This window comes from Rutilus rutilus, assembly GCF_951802725.1.
Source record: "Rutilus rutilus genome assembly, chromosome: 2".
In the NCBI taxonomy this organism is placed as follows: Eukaryota; Metazoa; Chordata; class Actinopteri; order Cypriniformes; family Leuciscidae; genus Rutilus; species Rutilus rutilus.
In genome coordinates this window covers 120,001-140,000 of record NC_140210.1, presented here as the reverse complement: position 1 = coordinate 140,000, position 20,000 = coordinate 120,001, and the positions used below count along the sequence as shown (strand labels likewise).

The 20,000-nt window shown below is 45.2% G+C and overlaps 2 protein-coding genes across 3 annotated transcripts in view; both read right to left on the bottom strand.

Moving 5' to 3' along the window:
- hikeshi (heat shock protein nuclear import factor hikeshi) overlaps positions 1 to 6,769 on the bottom strand; it is a 13,227-nt gene extending 6,458 nt beyond the window's left edge. The window contains exons 1-3 of the mRNA XM_084402290.1: positions 6,586 to 6,769; positions 1,999 to 2,236; positions 1,635 to 1,786 (exon numbers count right to left, since the gene is read on the bottom strand). Coding sequence (XP_084258416.1) covers positions 1,635 to 1,786; positions 1,999 to 2,236; positions 6,586 to 6,615 — 420 coding nt within the window. The 5' untranslated portion in view covers positions 6,616 to 6,769. The remainder of the gene's footprint in view (positions 1 to 1,634; positions 1,787 to 1,998; positions 2,237 to 6,585) is intronic.
- Positions 6,770 to 13,849: 7,080 nt separating this feature from the next.
- eed (embryonic ectoderm development) lies at positions 13,850 to 18,636 on the bottom strand. Of its 2 annotated transcripts, XM_084389301.1 has the most exons (12): positions 18,281 to 18,636; positions 17,562 to 17,714; positions 16,934 to 17,026; positions 16,742 to 16,807; positions 15,862 to 15,987; positions 15,689 to 15,770; positions 15,526 to 15,617; positions 15,279 to 15,412; positions 15,096 to 15,201; positions 14,849 to 15,007; positions 14,635 to 14,708; positions 13,850 to 14,163 (listed from the first exon to the last, which is right to left on the bottom strand). In XM_084389301.1, the coding sequence occupies exons 1-12, from the start codon at positions 18,395 to 18,397 to the stop codon at positions 14,037 to 14,039; spliced, it is 1,329 nt and encodes a 442-aa protein (XP_084245427.1). In that variant the 5' UTR covers positions 18,398 to 18,636; the 3' UTR covers positions 13,850 to 14,036. The 2 variants fall into 2 exon arrangements, with proteins under 2 accessions (XP_084245427.1, XP_084245428.1); XM_084389302.1 differs by lacking the exon at positions 14,849 to 15,007 and having other exon boundaries at positions 18,281 to 18,437.
- Positions 18,637 to 20,000: the final 1,364 nt, after the last annotated feature.

Genomic DNA, 20,000 nt, shown 5'->3' with positions numbered 1-20,000 from the left:
GGCAGTCTTCAAACAGAGTACGTGCTCATTCATTCCTTGCCTCTCTATGTATGCGTTTTGTTTTGTTGTCAATGTTCCTGATTCCACCAGCCAGGGTAAGATTCGGCCTAAAATACACTTCATAAACACCTTGTATATAGTGGGGAGCAGCGATATATCCCTCCAGATGGAAGAGTCCTCTGGAATGTTGTTCTTCTTGGGGATCCTATGGATAATAGCCCCCTTCCAGGAATCTGGGACTTTCGGGGATTGATTAGACAGACATTAAAAATCTGAGTGAGGGCTACTATTGAGAATTGTTTTGTCGCTTTGAGCACTTCATACGTCACACCGTCTGCACCACATGCTGTGTTGTTCGGGAGGCTGCGGAGACTCTAGAGATCTCCTCTGGTGAAGTCCCAGGTTGCGGGGTGATCTTTCGGGTTGTCCAGGTCCAGAGCGCCACACCATGGAGGGCTGCTGATCTGCTGGTGTAACTGTTCTGGTTAGCATAATACTCATAGACTTCACCCACGTCGCTTATCGCAGGAGGGGCATCTGGGTAAGTGCTGTGGTTTAGAATGATATCTATTGCCTTGCTTCTACGGTGTTCCCAAAGATAAGCTAGTTCGTTTTCGCTTACCACTCTGGGCTCTCTCACACTGCTGGAGTGTGTCGCTCTATTGAGCGCTGGCTGGATGGTTTCCCGGACGAAGCGCGACTGCTGATCTATCCATTCAGTGAGCGTCTCTGGGCCTCGGGGAGAGCGCTCTACAGAGGGGGAATTTCCATAGGATTCTTACAGTGTTCTTTAACAAGGGTATTCCTAGTGGTCTCCCATCTCTGTGAGTTGCTGTGTAGGATCCATTTCTGTAATATACTCCACATAAGATGGTTATAAGTTTGGTCCAGTAACGCGGATTGTTTCCGGTAAATCGTATTGTTTGTCTGTCATTAATTAGTTTAACATCCAGAATGTTTCTGAACTCTCTCTCCTGTGCCTGAAAGCACATCCACTCTTGGTCAGAAAGTGGGTGATTGTAATGTTCAGAGTTTGCCCAGGTGGCGTACAGATGGTTGCTTTCAGGACAAACATTTGCCGGGTCATGGATTCGCCATCCGAGGTTATGGATCTTACCGCTTCTTAGAGCAGCTTTGGTCGGGAACTTCAGGGTTGAGACCAAGCAGTGAGTAGTCCTGATATTAACATAACTGGCTCTTTCTGCGTTTTCGCCGGCGGCTACGACGGGTGTAGATGTTCATTTTGTTAGTGCAGCATGACAGCGTGGGAACATACCGCCACCATCACACACACACACTCTTCAGAGCTGTACCTGTGTGAAGGAGTCGACACACACACACACACACACACACACACACACACACACACCACACACACACACACTCTTCAGAGCTTTACCTGTGTGAAGGAGTCAACACACACACACACACTCTTCAGAGCTTTACCTGTGTGAAGGAGTCGACACACACACACACACACTCTTCAGAGCTTTACCTGTGTGAAGGAGTCGACACACACACACACTCTTCAGAGCTTTACCTGTGTGAAGGAGTCGACACACACACACACACACTCTTCAGAGCTTTACCTGTGTGAAGGAGTCGACACACACACACACTCTTCAGAGCTTTACCTGTGTGAAGGAGTCGACGGTTGAGACGGCTGAGTGTGAAACTGGTGTTTGTTGTGCAAGAAGATCCAGAGATTCAACAGAGACTCCGACCTGAGCAACTGATGGAGCCTGAGAACTGGCCATCATCCCGAACGGGTGCGCACCACCCTCGCCTGGAACACACACACACACGCACGCACACACGCACACACGTGCGCACACACACTCTTAGACGGCTGATTATGGGCAGATTTCACAGGGAACAGATTTGTTAGTTTTTAGACTCTGTCTGATATTCTGAGCGTCTCCCAGCGTTCTCTTCTTCTGTGATTAGTTAGCATGTGTATGTCCAGTGATTTAAAGTGGTTTTACACAAAAGGCTCACCAGCTTTCAGCCCGGAGATCTTGAATATGGCGCTGGGCTTGTCGTTGGTGATGAAGCCCAGGAGCTGCCAGACCGGCCCGAGCGCAGGGTCCGGGAAGGAGAAGTACACCGCGCCACCCATGCCAGCCGGGAAGGGCACCGTGCCCAGCAGGAACACCACCACGTGATGCACATGCTCACAGTCCGGCAGATCGAACACGAACTTATCCGTGGAGACCTGCTGTGCGTCCGTCTGGACCTGAAACACACCAGAGCAAGATCAGAGGAAGACCAGAGCAAAACCAGATCAAGATCAGAGGAAGACCGGATCAAGATCAGAGGAAGATCAGAGGAAGATCAGAGCAAAACCAGATCAAGACCAGAAGAAGATCAGATCAAGATCAGAGGAAGACCGGATCAAGATCAGAGGAAGACCAGAGCAAAACCAGATCAAGACCAGAGCAAAACCAGATCAAGTTCAGAGGAAGATCAGAGCAAAACCAGAGGAAGACCAGATCAAGATCAGAGGAAGACCGGATCAAGATCAGAGCAAAACCAGATCAAGACCAGAGGAAGACCAGAGCAAAACCAGATCAAGACCAGAGGGAAGACAGGATCAAGATCAGAGGAAGATCAGAGCAAAACCAGATCAAGATCAGAGGAAGACCAGAGCAAAACCAGATCAAAACCAGAGCAAGACCAGATCAAGACCAGAGCAAATCCAGATCAAGACCAGAGCAAAACCAGAGGAAGACCAGAGGAAGATCAGAGCAAAACCAGAGGAAGACCAGATCAAAACCAGATCAAGATCAGAGGAAGACCAGAGCAAAACCAGATCAAGACCAGAGGGAAGACAGGATCAAGATCAGAGGAAGATCAGAGCAAAACCAGATCAAGATCAGAGGAAGACCAGAGCAAAACCAGATCAAGATCAGAGGAAGATCAGAGCAAAACCAGATCAAGACCAGAGGAAGATCAGAGCAAAACCAGATCAAGACCAGAGGAAGACCAGAGCAAAACCAGATCAAGATCAGAGGAAGATCAGAGCAAAACCAGATCAAGATCAGAGGAAGACCAGAGCAAAACCAGATCAAGATCAGAGGAAGATCAGAGCAAAACCAGATCAAGATCAGAGAAAGACCAGATCAAAACCAGATCAAGATCAGAGGAAGATCAGAGCAAAACCAGATCAAGACCAGAGGAAGACCAGAGCAAAACCAGATCAAGACCAGAGGGAAGACAGGATCAAGATCAGAGGAAGATCAGAGCAAAACCAGATCAAGATCAGAGGAAGACCAGAGCAAAACCAGATCAAAACCAGAGCAAGACCAGATCAAGACCAGAGCAAATCCAGATCAAGACCAGAGCAAAACCAGAGGAAGACCAGAGGAAGATCAGAGCAAAACCAGAGGAAGACCAGATCAAAACCAGATCAAGACCAGAGGAAGACCAGAGCAAAACCAGATCAAGACCAGAGGGAAGACAGGATCAAGATCAGAGGAAGATCAGAGCAAAACCAGATCAAGATCAGAGGAAGACCAGAGCAAAACCAGATCAAAACCAGAGCAAGACCAGATCAAGACCAGAGCAAATCCAGATCAAGACCAGAGCAAAACCAGAGGAAGACCAGAGGAAGATCAGAGCAAAACCAGAGGAAGACCAGATCAAAACCAGATCAAGACCAGAGGAAGACCAGAGCAAAACCAGATCAAGACCAGAGGGAAGACAGGATCAAGATCAGAGGAAGATCAGAGCAAAACCAGATCAAGATCAGAGGAAGACCAGAGCAAAACCAGATCAAAACCAGAGCAAGACCAGATCAAGACCAGAGCAAATCCAGATCAAGACCAGAGCAAAACCAGAGGAAGACCAGAGGAAGATCAGAGCAAAACCAGAGGAAGACCAGATCAAAACCAGATCAAGATCAGAGGAAGACCAGAGCAAAACCGGTTCATTGCTCTTTTTAATCAGTTACATAAAAACGTAGATCGGCCTAATTTGATGCCAAAAGTAAGACTGACCGCTTGCGGGTCTAGAACTCAAGACACTGTCTTAACAATGGGTGTGCAACTGACCCCATATCAAGACCAGATCAAGACCAGATCAAAACCAAATCAAGACCAGAGGAAGACCAGAGAAAAAAACAGATCAAGACCTGGGGCCTCATTTATAAAGCTTGCGTACGCACAAAACGGGGCTGAAAACATGCGTACGCCAGTTCCTGCGCAAAAGGTGGGATTTATAAAGAAAAACTTGACGGGAAAATTTGCGCACCTGCACGCAAACTCTGACCTATGCGTACGAACGTTTTGGAGATGGAGCACTTTGGCAACACCGATGGTGAGCTGGAGTTAAATGTATTTTTGGTCACTTTTATACAGAAAATCTAAAGAAAATTAAACATATACAGAAAGATAATACAAATACAATTTCAATCACCAAGCCTGTCACTTGAAGCAAAATATCCATTCCTTCTTAAATGTCCGCGGCAGCGAGCGTGTTGAGCTGTTTAGTGAAACTGACGCAAATAACAGTTTAAATAAATAAAATACTTATGATATAAACATTTATATTAAATATGCCATTCAAATTAATGGAGTTAAACACTTAAACATGAAATCATTACTGAAGTTACAAAAAATTTTTTAAATTCAATCATTAGAAATATTTGTTGTGGATGCGATGTTTTTGAACACTTTTCCTGTGGCGTGCTTTAATGTTTTAACCACAGAGATAATTGCTTATCATGATAATACCAGATTGTGTGAGAAAATAGTTTCGTGCAAATAATGCCCAAGGCCTATCTGTTTCCATTAAAAATATAAATCAATTAAAAATACAATTCGGCAAGTGGAAAAGATTGAGAAAAACTTTCCCTGAAATGTATTTTACACTATTTGATTTATGTAGGCTATTCAAAAACAAGGCAAGGATAACTACTTGATTTGTATTAATGTAATGTTTCTTGTACCGTTTATATCATTTGCATATGATTATTCATCCACGTGATAACGTTTAAGTTATCACGTGGATGAATAATCATATGCAAATGATATGTAGATGAGGATCTGCATAGTAAAACTAGGCGTTGTAAGCTCCATATATGGTTATTTCGGGTGGAGACGCATGTGCGCACAATCTTCCGCTGACTGGGATTTATAAAGTGAATTCTGCGCAGGTTCTGGCGTACGCACGGTTTTAAGTCTGAATATTTTTTTGCGTACGCCATTTTTGGCTTTCGGGCGCACGTACACTTTTAGTAAGGTTCCTACGCACAGTTTTATAAATGAGAACCCAGAGCAAGACCAGAGCAAAACCAGATCAAGACCAGAGGAAGACCAGAGCAAAACCAGATCAAGACCAGAGCAAAACCAGATCAAGACCAGAGGAAGACCAGAGCAAAACCAGATCAAGACCAGAGCAAAACCAGATCAAGACCAGAGGAAGACCAGAGCAAAACCAGATCAAGACCAGAGCAAAACCAGAGGAAGACCAGAGAAAGATCAGAGCAAAACCAGATCAAAACCAGAGGAAGACCAGATCAAAACCAGTTCAAGATCAGAGGAAGACCGGATCAAAACCGGTTCATTGACGGTTCATTGCTCTTTTTAATCAGTTACATAAAAACGTAGATCGGCCTAATTTGATGCCGAAAGTAAGACTGACCGCTTGCGGGTCTAGAACTCAAGACACTGTCTTAATGAGTGTGCAACTGACCCCAGATCAAAACCAGATCAAGACCAGAGCAAAACCAGATCAAGACCAGAGCAAAACCAGAGCAAAACCAGATCAAGACCAGAGCAAAACCAGATCAAGACCAGAGCAAAACCAGATCAAGACCAGAGCAAAACCAGAGGAAGATCAGAGGAAGACCGGATCAAAACCGGTTCATTGACGGTTCATTGCTCTTTTTAATCAGTTACATAAAAACGTAGATCGGCCTAATTTGATGCCGAAAGTAAGACTGACCGCTTGCGGGTCTAGACCTCAAGACACTGTCTTAATGAGTGTGCAACTGACCCCAGATCAAAACCCATATCAAAACCAGAGCAAGACCAGAGGAAGACCGGATCAAGATCAGAGGAAGATCAGAGCAATACCAGAGGAAGACCAGATCAAGATCAGAGAAAGACCAGAGCAAAACCAGATCAAGACCAGAGGAAGATCAGAGCAATACCAGAGGAAGACCAGATCAAGACCAGAGGAAGACCAGATCAAGACCAGAGGAAGACCAGATCAAGATCAGAGGAAGACTGCTCTTTTTTGCTCTTTTTAATCAGTTACATAAAAATGTAGATCGGCCTAATTTGATGCCGAAAGTAAAGACTGACCGCTTGCGGGTCTAGAACTCAAGACACTGTCTTAACAAACAGATCAAAACCAGATCAAGACCAGAGGAAGACCAGAGCAAAACCAGATCAAGACCAGAGCAATTCTGAATCCTCTAATGACATATTAAACAGCCGCATGTGTGATGAAAGGTTCATCTGAACTCATATACACGTCACCATCAGTAGAATTACAGGCGATCTATGCGGATCATGTGACTTCATGCGCTACTGTGTGTGATTATGATGATGATGATGATGATGATGATGATCTTCTCACCAGTCTGCCCGCGACTAAACACCCGAACATCGCCGCTTCACTGCAGAAACACCGCCGAGAACACACACACACACACACACACACACACACAAACGGAGAGGCTCTTTAATATCTCACAACATCATACACACGTGCAGTGCTAGAAGCTTCCACACGCGCTGACGGGCTGTAACCTCTGACCCGGAAACAAAACACCACAGCGCTTCACTGATTGGACGATCCAGCGCGGCTCGCGCGTCTTAAAGTGCCCTCTTGTGGATTTCTGAACATTACTTTCCTTTTTTTATTTTTTTTATTTTTATTTTCAAAATTACAGAATTTGATATCAAGTTCTTGACACATTTCTTTTACACATTTGCACATTTGGTAAGTATAACTTGAAACAACAATAATTTGGAAGAAAGAAAAAAAAAGAGAAGAAACAAACAAAAGATAAAGCGCATCACAAACATATATTAAACTCATTTAGCAGAGATACAGATCTGTGGGCTTATGATCTTTTAAAAACTTTACAGACTCAAAATCCATCTAAAGGCTGCTTTAAAATGAGCAAAGTTGGGTTTTGAGTTACTCCGTTTGGTTTGATGAATATGACATTTTCCTAATAATAGAAACAAATCGATAACATCCATTTTTCTTTTAGAAAAGTCTAATTCATTTGTATGAAGTAAGACAGATGACACATTTAAGACTTGCAGTTCATTTTAACACCTAGAAATTGAGAGCAAACGATTGAAGAACAGGGACATTCACACAGTAAGAGCGCAGTAGACTCTCTTTCACCATCACAGACACAGCAGCTGTGATCAGGGTCCGGATCAAGCGCTCTAATGTCTCTTTCACACGATAGATTCTGTGGGCAATTTTAAAAGACACTTCTTTGGTTTTATTTGATACACAGAACCGACTCAGAACTCCCCAAAAACACATTAACCCAAACAGATTTAGATGGAGGAGAAGAGATACTGGCAAAAACAGATCTAATCAACTGGTTTCTGCATTTATCATTAATTAAATCAAGTTTATCTAAAAACAGATGTTTGGCGACTTTACTTGCAGTGTTCCCCCTAGAGCCTGATTTATGAATAGAGATAACATTTTGGCAGAAATAGAATTCATGACAATACAATATTCTTTAACAGAAATATGACACTTAGTTCTCTTACGAGAGTACTCTCGTGTTGCGTAAGTTTAGCCTACGCTACGGGAAAACTCCTTTTCTCGAGAATACTGAAGCAAGAAAATTATCCTTAATTTGCCAAAATGTAAAACGCATTTGCTGCAGCAGGCAGGGTTAGGCGAGACGGCTCGCGCACCTATTGGCTGCTCTGTAGCAACTGCTGCAACCTTATCAGCGCATCTTGGCATGACTCCAGCGCCAATGGGAAGCCTTCCCGCGCTACGTCATGACCCGCCAAAATGGGTGTGGCCGTGAGCCTATAAATACCCACCGCTGATGTTGCATGATGATTTCGTCTCCTTCAGCGAGTGACTTCACATCGCTGGATCTCTGGGAAGAAGCCGCGCCGTCGAAAAGCCTTCAAGCGGGACGAGCTCGAGATTCGAGGACGCCGGCCGGATTGCCGCCTTTGCTCGCCGTACCTGCGGCGCTATCCGGCGCCCATATCCTTTTCCCACTGCTCCGTGTGTGTTTGCCGCTGCGACACACGCGTTTCCTAAAAGAGCAAAGGCATTTTTAAATGCCAACCATGTCCTGCTGCTCTTGCAGAGCCGTTATCAGCGACGGGGACCACCATTTGCTTTACGCTTCCTGCCTGGGAAAGGATCACGCGGACCATGCGATCGCTGATGGCGGCTGCCAGGAATGCGAGTCATTGCCTCTCTCGACCCTGCGGGCTCGACAGGCCTTGTTTCGCGTTAAGTCCGCTTCTCCCATGCCTTCTGTTGGGCCGCGCCGTAAAAAGCGCCGCTCTCAAAGGCCACCAGAACCTTCAGTGAAGGAGAACTCGCCGGCGGCGTCCCTGCGAGCCTCCTTCTCGGAGTCCCCCGTCTCTTTCCTCGACAGCCAGCGCCCCGCAGGAGGACAGGTGCTCTCTCCTGGCGTCCGGGAGCGAGGAATGGTCGGGCTCTATCCCTGACCCCACCCCGTCGACACAGGAGTCCAGCGTGAGGGCCTCGGTCGACGCTGAGCTTCTCCGCCTTCTCTCGAAGGCCGGCGAAGACCTCGGCCTTGACTGGACCACACCCCAGGAGCCTGCGCCTAACAGGTTGGATGGCTGCTTTCTCACAGGACGCCGCTCTGCACCTGTTTCTAGGCCCGCTCCCTTCCTCCCCGAGCTTCACGACGAGCTCTCCAAATCGTGGGGAGCCCCGTACTCAGCCAGGCTGAGATCCTCTGTCTCTTTCACGCTCTCTGCGGTCGACAGCGCGAAGGACAAGGGATATCTCTCTGTTCCTCCGGTAGAGGAAGCAGTGGCAGCGCACTTGTGTCCGCCCTCCGCTGGATGGCGCGCCAAGTCAACTCTGCCCACCAAAGTCTGCCGAACCACGTCAGCCTTGATCGGCCACGCCTACGCCGCCAGGCCACATCGCGCCCGGCTTTGAGCCTCCCAAGTCTTCCTAGCCCCCCTAGGAAAGCGTCGATGGTCAAGTCCCGATGGTTTATTGTCGCTTACTCGATCCGTCATGTTTTTTGTTTTGAAAAGTGTCTTATTTTACCCAGAATGCATTGCAGTGTAGTCCTACTTAAGATAGTCTTAAGTGCTTTGTGCAACGGTCTGATTTAGATGTCTATCTGAAGTCTGACTATCTACTATATCTAAGCCATAGTCAAGGTCTATCTTTGTGAAACCGACCCCTGATACTTTAGAGAAATTATTTATGGTACGTATTGCTTTGCTAACCTCTGAAGCATTTTTTAAAAATAGTGTTGTGTCATCAGCTAGCTGACACATTTTTAATTCATTCCCAAAAACGTTCCCATATTTACATAGCAAGAAAGAACCTGTGTGACGAGCAGAAAAATAAATGGTGAGATTGGGCCAGAAGTCCCATTAACCATTTTAACAGAGCTGGTACAATCGGTGTACAGGGTTGTAATTGCCTTTCTAAAAAAATTCCCATATTTAAAGTATTCTAATGTTGCAAACATGAATTTGTGTTCTACTGTATCGAACGCTTTATTAAAATCAACAAATAGTATTAGATTGTCATCATTGAGAAGGTGACTATAATCAATAAACTCAAGAATAAGACGGATATTATTACAGATATGCCTCCCGTTCATGAAGCCGGACTGAGACTGATCATTAATTCAGCCGGCTAGCGAAAACAAGAGAAAACAGTTTGGCATCAGTGTTTAATAAAGTTATGGGTCTCCACCACCCATCTAGAGATAAGAGATATTAGCCTTTGGTATTAAGGTACTCCTGTCTGAGAGATGGAGGGAAGATCCCATTATAGATTCATTAAACATAGCTAACAGAAAGGGGAAAGGGCATCTCTGAAAGTTTACAAAGATTCATTGGTAAGCCCATCATTAGCAGGAGATTTGTTGTCCTTGAGTTTCTCAATATTGTCGATAATGTCTGTAATACTATAAGCTCTTTCTCACTAATGCTGCCTAATTCATCATTAACAAAAGCACTGCATTATCCAGTTTTTCTAAAAGGACTCCATTAAGGAGAGCTGTATTTCAGAGCTAGAATACACAGGTTTATAAAACTCTGCTATATGGGTTGAAATTGCAGATAAATCATCTGTGACAGAATTATTAATCGATAATCTTTCACCATTTCTTTTTTCCAAAGAATACAAATATCTTTATGTATATTTCAAATAGCAGATTTTGCCTTTTCCTCACAATGTTTATTTAAATTCTCTTGTAATTTGATGATATTTTGAGCTTGTTCCTCTGCTAAACCTGCTCTATCACACAGGGCACTAACTCAGGGTGACGGCTTGCATTTTGGCCCGTTTATGTTTGGCAATTGTTTTACTCATTTTAATGGCTAAACTCCTCACTTTATACTTCATAAAATCCCACTGCAGCCCATATTGGTTAGTAATTACACCCTGTATTTATCAATTATTTCTCACACTTAAATTCATCATATAATAATAAATAATTGTTCAAAATCCAGTATCCACTTCTGTTCATGTTCTTTCTATTGTCATTAGTGATGATAAAGATGTGAATAGATTTATGGTCAGTAAAAGCTGCAGGATCAATGATGTCTTCTCTGATATTAACCATAAATCTATTCGAGACTTCAAAGACAAATCACTATTTTGCCATGAGTTTTCGGGGGTTCATTTTCCGCCAGATATCAACAAGACCGAAGTTACTGCATAACCCAGAGATAATCTTGCTGTTATCATCTTTTACACCTTTGGGAGGCCATCTATCTGTTACTATCTGACTACATTAAAATCATCCTCAAGAATACATTTTGCATTTGTGTATTTAGTTGATAGTTCTATAATTCATTTTTCTAATTCATGGAGTAAAATCAAATTTGAGTAGATTTGCAATTAGTACCATAAATATTAGCAATAATATATTGCTTATGAGAGTCCTCTAATCTGATTATTAGCCACCTTCCATTATTATTACTCTCATTATGAAGAATTTTGCCCCTGATATTCCCTCTGAGAACAGCGCCCCCTGCTGGTGTATTTGGTCCATGACGCAACCGAATGTCCTGACCCCACTGACTCTCCCAGAAATTGTAATCAGCCTTTGAACTATGCGTTTCTTGTAATAAATAAAAATCGGCCCTTTTGTCTTTCAAAAATAAAAATACAGCCTTTCTTTTATTTATATCGCAGATGTTAAGAGACATTAAGAGAAACTAAAGAAAAAGACGGGATAAGAAAAAACTTGAACAACAACCGTAGGTCCTGGTTTACCAAGTAGAACAAAACCCGGACAACCCTTCTGTGTTAAAATGAACAAAAACTTATTGAAAAAAGAACCTTCTATATATTTCATGTATTGATGAGGAGTAAGAAGGGAAACACGAGCTCATCGACTGAGATCAACAGGGAGAACCAGCGAGACAGGCCTGTGATCATTCCCGATCTCAGGAAGATATTCTCTGGAGCGCTGCAGCCTAAACCAGCGAGTACTTGAAGACTAACCAGTTGCAGTTCAAGGAAGAGTTGAGGCCCGCTGATGGAGCAGCGAGACAGCGGCTGTGGCCAGAGGAGGAGCGCCAGGAGAGCTGGAACGACGGCCTACTTTGTGGGAGCGAAGGCGTATGTGGATGGGATCCAGATTCGACCAAAAGATGGAAAAATAGAGATCTGATGAATTTGTTTTAGAGACCCAAAGCAAGCAGCAGAAGAGAGGAAGGAGTGGAAACAGATTTCGCCCTTGAAGTTCGACAGCTTACGGTCTTCATGAAGTTTCTGTGTTCAGGTAAAGGGGGAAACAAAGGAGGAAGAAATAACTCATTTGTTTTGACTGTTGTATATGTTATATATGTTATATACTCAGGGAGGAGCTGAACAGTTAAACCAGTTCCATGGACAGTTTTTTCCCCCTCCCTCCAACGTCTCATTTCTATAACATTCCCGTTCCTGCAGTGTGTAATGCAGCTGTGTGGGAGTGTAAACAGTCTGTAAAGTTTTAAAGCTGAAAGTGCATCATAAATAAAGTTAATCTCAAAAGAAGAGTCGACTCTGAACCGCTCAAACGAGCCGTTTGTAATTCGAATCTATATTGGTGAAGTTCACACGTCACGACTGTAGCTCGATCGTGTCTATATCATGTCATCTCGATGCTGTTCTCTCCGCTGTGGGAGTAAATCTGGTTTATCATCACTTCCAAAGGAAGAGGCTGTGAAAAATCAGTGGTTAAAGTTCATCTTTACTCTGATACCACAGCTCTATAATCCCAGCTAAAGTTAACTGATTCACTTCGGTCGCAACGATCATTAGGGGCCGCTAACACGACACCGTTTTAACAGGAAACTCTACACAGACTTTAAACGCGAAACCTGAGAGAACGCTGATGGCGCACATGCGTATTACGTGTTCAGTCTATCGGGATGCGCGTTTGAATATATGTGCGCAGGTTTGTAAATTCCCTACAAACCAAGCCTTAAAAAACTACTTGTCTGGCCTTAACATTTTGATACAGAATTATATCACTTCGGGGTAGATAAGCGAACCGCATTTTCCCGACAACGCTTTATCTGTAGAGTGGTAAAGGGATCCTCCATAGGGAGAGACTAGTTGGCACTTCAGCACTGCGTTGTCATCGGAAGGTCCTTCATCAGATCTGGATCCGGCCTGGATCCGGCAGGCTGCGGGAAAACCTCAGGATAAAGAAAGACACTAATATTAGCGTAGATCCCATTCTTCTTATGATGTAACGAGTACATCAGGATTTATGGGAAGTGTTCCCGGTTCCGGCTGACCTAATCTATGCAACCTAACATTGAATTATAGAAGTCTATAATGTGTTGCGTGTATGCTAGGTCAAAGAGATGTGACAGAGTGTGTCTGCTTCCCGGACAATGGTAGGAAGACTGTTCCAGAGTTTTTGGTGCTAAATAGGAGAAGGATCTACCGCCAGCAGTCGATTTTGATATTCTAGGTATTATCAACTGGCCGGAGTTTTGAGATCGCAATAGACGTGAAGGACTATAATGCGTTAAGAGAGAGTACTGGCTCAAGCACTGCGGAGCTAAACCATTTAGTGCTTTGTAAGTAATCAGCAATATTTAAAAATGTATATGATGTTTAATAGGGAGCCAGTGCAGTGTTGACAGAACCGGGCTAATATGGTCATACTTCCTGGTTCTGGTAAGAACTCGAGCTGCTGCATTTTGGACCAGCTGTAGTTTGTTTATTAAGCGTGTCGGGCAACCACCCAGTAGAGCATTACAGTAATCTAGCCTTGAGGTCATGAACACATGAACTAATTGTTCCGCATTTGTCAATGAGAGCATATGGCGTAATTTAGATATATTTTTAAGATGGAAAAATGTGGTTTTACAGATACTAGACACGTGACTTTCAAATGAAAGATTGGTATCAAAGAGCACACCCACACACACACACACACACACACCCACACCCACACCCACACACACACAGGTCCCTAACCGACGACGAGGACTTGACAGAGCAGCCATCAAGTGTTAGACAGTATTCTAGATTATTACTTTAGGAAGTTTTTTGTCTTCACGTAAGATTCACAAATTAGTGAATCTTTGTTTACCATCAAAAAGCGTTGGTTTTAATTAAACAATTTCACAACAATTTAAGTGAGATTGAAGAGCGGAGAAAGAAATAGGTTAGAAAAATAGATTTTATTAAAGTCAGACAAGAAAACAAAAGACGAAAGCAACGTCAAGATAAAAACAAAAGCAATGAGATAAGAAGTTGATCATCATGTGATGCGTGAGGAGTGTGTCAGCGCAGCCAGTCCTAGCGCCAGATTGAGGCGTCGTGTCAAACACACACGCGTGATGAGCGTGTCAGCGCAGCCGGTCCCAGCGCCAGATGGAGGCGTCGTCACACACAGCGATCAGGATCCCACTGTCCCGACTGAAGCTCGTCTGCCGGATCGCAGAGGTGCACTTGGGGAGGGTGAGCGTCGTACACCTGAGGACACACACACAGGTGAGGAGAGAGACACACACACACACACACACACATTCTTGTACATCTATCATTTTGAGGACATTCAATGACACAATGCAATCTCTAGCCGCTTACCCTAACATTACCCATCACAACTAAGTGCCTAACCCGACCCCTGACCCTAAGCCGACCCTTAACCTCATTATAACCTTATCCCTAAAACCAAGTCTTGACCCTCAAACAGGCCTTTAAAGGCTCTCAGAGACTGAGGACCGGCCAACATGTCCTCACTTTACTCTCTGTCCTCACTCCAATGGTCTAAAATTCAAACTTGTCCTCACAAAGATAGTTGTACAAGTACACACACACACACACACACGGTTCGCACACACAGGAACACACAGGGTTCGCACACACGGGAACACACAGGTGAGGGGACACACACTCACACACACACACAGGTGAGGACACCTATCAGAAGAGGAGACTTACTTTGCTTTATGAGGATCTTCCACTTCCAGGTCCCAAACGTACAGCTTCCCGACTTGATTTCCCAGAGCAAGCATCTGAGAGGGTGAAGACACACACACACGCTCAATCATCTTCTTACAAACACTACTTATTGCCACTGTGTGTCATTAGCTTGCTGTTGTCTGTTGCCTACAGTTCACTTGATAGCAGAACGAGACTGAGCTCCACTGTATACCTTCTGCCAGAAGTCCATAGAGAAGCGCATGTACCAAATGTCACACTGACTGTAATCAAAGCGGCCGAGAATCGTCACATTAGACTCGTTCGGTTTGATATGGTCAATATCGTCTTCCATTTTCCCAGGTTTCCAACACACAATTGCGTTCTCACATGACTGCGAAACATGACCAAACAAGAGAAATAATAAAGATGAGAGAACAAACATAAGTGTGTGTATGAGCTGTATGAGTCGGGTGGAGCACCTTGGAGAGGATCAGGTCTCCGAGCCAGCGCACACAGTCCACATAGTTCCTGTGGATGTCCCGCGTCGAGAAGTCTGGGAAGTGGATCTTCTGAGACACAAAAGGCCTGAAACCGCATGTAAAACGACAGGATAAATGAGTGGGCATCAGGGCGGGGAAGTGCACTAGATAGTGAGCACTGACCGGTTGGTTTTGCTGGGGTTGTACTCGTACGAGCCGCGAATGGCTTTCAGCATCCGCTCCGAGTCGATCCTCCACAGCTTCAGCGAGTGGTCCATCCCACACGACATGATCTTCTCCCCGAGCAGGTCGAAATCCTACAGACACACTCACTTTCTATTCGCTTTTCATCACCTCACAAACGTCATCATCATCAGCGCGTTTATTATAATGACACACACACACACACGGGGAATCCTCTGAGACTCACCGCACTCAACACCTCGTCCCGATGGCCTTCGACTCCACCAAAGATGGCCACCAGTGTGTCTGTCTGAACGTTCCACAGGCGCAGCGCATGATCTACACACACACACACGATGAAACACTGAGCGCTGAACACGCATGTCCGTCTGATCCGTCTGCCTCATTACCTTTACTGACGGACAGCAGCAGGTTCGGGTCCCGCGGGTGAAACTTGAGTTCGTTGATGGCGTTCCCGTGTCCGACGTAATGCTGCGGGCGAGAGGAGTGTGTGTGTGTGTGTGTGAGTGTGACGGAGGAGCAGAAACACATGAGAGAGTTCAGCACAGTCGCTGGCTCTCACCTTGACGCACTGCATGGTGATGTGGTTGATGATGCGGATGATCCCGCGTGACCCGGCGACGGCTAGTAACGGGTGACTGGTGCTCGAGTCGAACGTCCAGGCGCAGGTGTAGAAGTTCTCATCAGCCTGACAGAGCGAGAGTGAAGGAAACACACGCCCACGGCACACACAAACACACACACACATAGTCAGACACACACAGTCACACACACAGTCAGACAGACACACACACACACACACACACAGTCAGTCACACACACACACACACACACACACACACAGTCAGTCAGACACACACACACACACACACACACACAGTCAGACACACACACACACACACACACACACACACACAGTCAGACACACACACACACACACACACACACACACACACACAGTCAGACACACACACACACACACACACACACACACACACACACACACACAGTCACACAGTCAGACAGACAGACACACAGTCAGACAGAGAGACACACACACAGTCAGTCAGACACACACACACACACACAGTCAGTCAGACACACACACACACACACACACACACACACACAGTCAGACACACACACACACACACACACACACACACACACACACACACAGTCACACAGTCAGACAGACAGACACACAGTCAGACAGAGAGACACACACACAGTCAGTCAGACACACAGTCAGACAGACAGACAGACAGACAGACACACACACAGTCAGACACACACACACACACACACACACACACACACACAGTCTGACACACACACACACACACACACACACACACATACAGCAGTCTGACACACACACACACACACACACACACAGTCAGACAGATTGACAGACAGAACCCAAGCTCTGAGAAGGATACATCAGCATCCACATACGACTGCAGCAGACGAATCTCTCCTTGAGAATGACACTCGTATAGAGTCACCTGCAGGAACAAGACAGAGAATCAACAGAGACACACGTGTGTGTGTGTGTGTGAGAGAGAGAGAGAGACTGTTTGTGTGTGAGAGAGTGTGTGTGTTTAATGAATAAGGAGTGAGTCTTCACTCACCCGGTTGCTCCCGACAGTAGCGAACACCAGTGGATCTCCTTCTTTACTGTGCCAGTTAAACTGAACCCCGAACAGCGGCTGCCCGTGATCCTCCTGCACGCGTCACATTACACTGTCAAGGGGTCTCACAAGGGCACACTACAGGTGCCGCACACACTACAGGTGCCGCACACACTACACACTACAGGTGCCGCACACACTACAGGTGCCACACACACTACAGACGCCACACACACTACAGGTGCCGCACACACTACAGACGCCACACACACTACAGGTGCCGCACACACTACAGACGCCACACACACTACAGGTGCCGCACACACTACAGGTGCCGCACACACTACAGACGCCACACACACTACAGGTGCCGCACACACTACAGGTGCCGCACACACTACAGGTGCCGCACACACTACAGGTGCCGCACACACTACAGACGCCGCACACACTACAGACAGGTCCCACACACACTACAGGTGCCACACAAGTGCACACTACAGGTGCCGCACACACTACAGACAGGTGCCACACACACTACAGACGCCACACACACTACAGACAGGTGCCACACACACTACAGGTGCCACACAAGTGCACACTACAGAAACACCACAGGCTCTCTTACCCTCAGACTGTTGACACACTTGAAGGAGTATTTGCATTTCTTGGACTTCCACTTGCCCTTGCCCCAGCTCTTCCTGCCCGGGGCATTAGCCGTGTTGGTCGGAGTGTCCGGCCGCTCCGTGTTGGGTCCGCTCTCCACACTGATCGCATCATCCTGGGAATCATACAGGGATCGGGAATCACACAGGGAATGGGAATCACACAGAGGATCGGGAAACACACAGGGGATCGGGAAACACACAGGGGATCAGGAAACACACAGAGGATCAGGAATCACACAAAGGATCAGGAATCACACAGAGGATCAGGAATCACACAGAGGATCGGGAAAGATGGACACAGTGGGAAATGCATGCAAGTGAATCTATCTGAGCAGAACATCATAAACATATAACCGTTAATACAGAAACAAAACTGTTCACACAAACACACTTCACAGAGACCGATCAGGCTTAGCCTAGTTGTTGTTATTAATTATTATTATTATTATTATGGGAATTAATAGTAAGACTGACTGGGTTCATTATTCATCGATATAAACACATAACCGAAGCCAGTCAGATTATACAGATGTTATTCTTGACAATAACATCACAACACTGAACACACTAAATCATGCTAATAAACGATGGTGATTATCTTGCGCTAATGATGAACACACGATAACAGACAAAGAGAACCTTCACTTGACTCACAAACACACACTTTCAATAAACCTACATTATCGTCTCCGGACAGGTCGGGGTTGCTGTTTTCGTCGCTGCTTAATTTCTGTTTTTTGTTATTCGGCATTTCGTTTCCCGCCTCGGCATGAGATTCAGACATCTTCCTCCTCATCTTCTTCCAGCAATGCCACACTGCCGAAAAGCGACTCGCGCGGGCTCGTGCCACACTGCCGGAAAGCCGCGAAACAGCACGACAGCTGCAGTTACACTGAGCGCCAGCAGAGGGAGACAGAACTAGCGTGAACAGCAGAGAAAACAGAGAAAACTCCTATAACCCTTATAAAGGGCACTATTCGAGAGGACAGTGGTGTGTAGTGGTGTCTGAAATCATAGTGAGTGCACTCACACTGCACCGCACAACGGCTAGAGAATACCCATAATGCACTGTGAATGAACTCCCGCGTCTGACCGGAAGATGGCGCCGCTGAATCAATCATCCAGTTTCCAAACCGCGCTGGACCAGCCTAATATCATACAGGTAACAGGTATAAATTACTTTTTAATTTATTATTAAATAGTTTAATCAAGGTTTATATGCTAGTTTCCATGTCGGAGTTCAAGATAAATCTTTTCATTACTACTGGAGCTGCCAGTTTGCTCCGTTTCAAATGGTTATTATTAAACAGCAAACAAAATCCGGCGACTCCGAGTCCGAGTCCACTCGCTTCACTCACTCCTTCAAGTGCACTACATTAGTGGAGGAATGTAGGGAACAGTGAATGAGGGATAGGGGGCGATTGCAAACTTTTCATAGCTTATAAGTGCGATAATAGTTCACACAGTGGACTCTTTTGTTAGTGTTTTGAAGATAGAGAGGAATTCAACGTTTCACATCATTTACATGTGTTTGAACACAATCAGACTGTATTAATTTGATGGATAAAAGAAGAAATTAGGTTTAACTTTAGTGAAGACAATATAGAAGTTTATATTATTAATTTACTGTAGGTTCAGGTATAAATTAAATTACAAATGTGTATCCTAGACCGTCTTCTTCATCATTATGTGTGTGTTGATCATGTTTCAGACTTTCTTTTTATCATTGCTAATCCTGATGCTGTGAATCTGTTGATGTTTTCATCAGTTCTGCTGGGAAACTCTGATGAAGACACACACACCCTGCTTCTCTACACCTGTCCCTTAAATCTGAAGGTAATGTTGATCCAGGAACATGTAAATAAATCAGGTTCTCCTAGTGAACAGAGTTTGTAAGGCCGGTTGTAGAAGAATCTGATGAAGAACGAAGGGTTAGTAACGTCACTGACGCGCTGAGACACGTCGACTCTCCCAGATGTTCCTGTAACACTCGTACAGTTTTGCTGAAAAAGGAAACAGTGGGACTTTTCTTTTGGAGTGAAACTGATTTGTTGATTACAGTCGCACACTATTCACTGATAGAGACGCGTGTGGTGTGTGTGAGACGAGCTTCTGATCGGCTTCAGTGTGAAACTCTCCGACTGAACGGCTCCATGTGACTGTGTGATAGATATGAACTGTGTGATAGATTACACTTCTCAACCCAGTCTGACGCCCATGAGGCCGAGGTCCAAACAGATTAAAAGATGCTCACTTACATTATAGCGGCATTTTCCCGGGCTTTCCTGGAATACGCATGTTCACTCACCATATCCAGGATTAGAACTGTGACCCGGAGATTCCCCAGTCCCAATTAGAAACAACTTACACCAAAATCATTGTTCGTTTCAAACATGTAT

Excerpts from the sequence above, each read along its gene's own strand:
- eed (XM_084389301.1), bottom strand. The coding sequence starts at position 18,397 with ATGAGGAGGAAGATGTCTGAATCTCATGCCGAGGCGGGAAACGAAATG. Across the intron at positions 17,027-17,561 it reads AGTGTGTCAACAGTCTGAGG|GAGGATCACGGGCAGCCGCT; the intron begins GTAAGAGAGCCT and ends TGACGCGTGCAG. Across the intron at positions 15,618-15,688 it reads GCTGCTGTCCGTCAGTAAAG|ATCATGCGCTGCGCCTGTGG; the intron begins GTAATGAGGCAG and ends GTGTGTGTGTAG.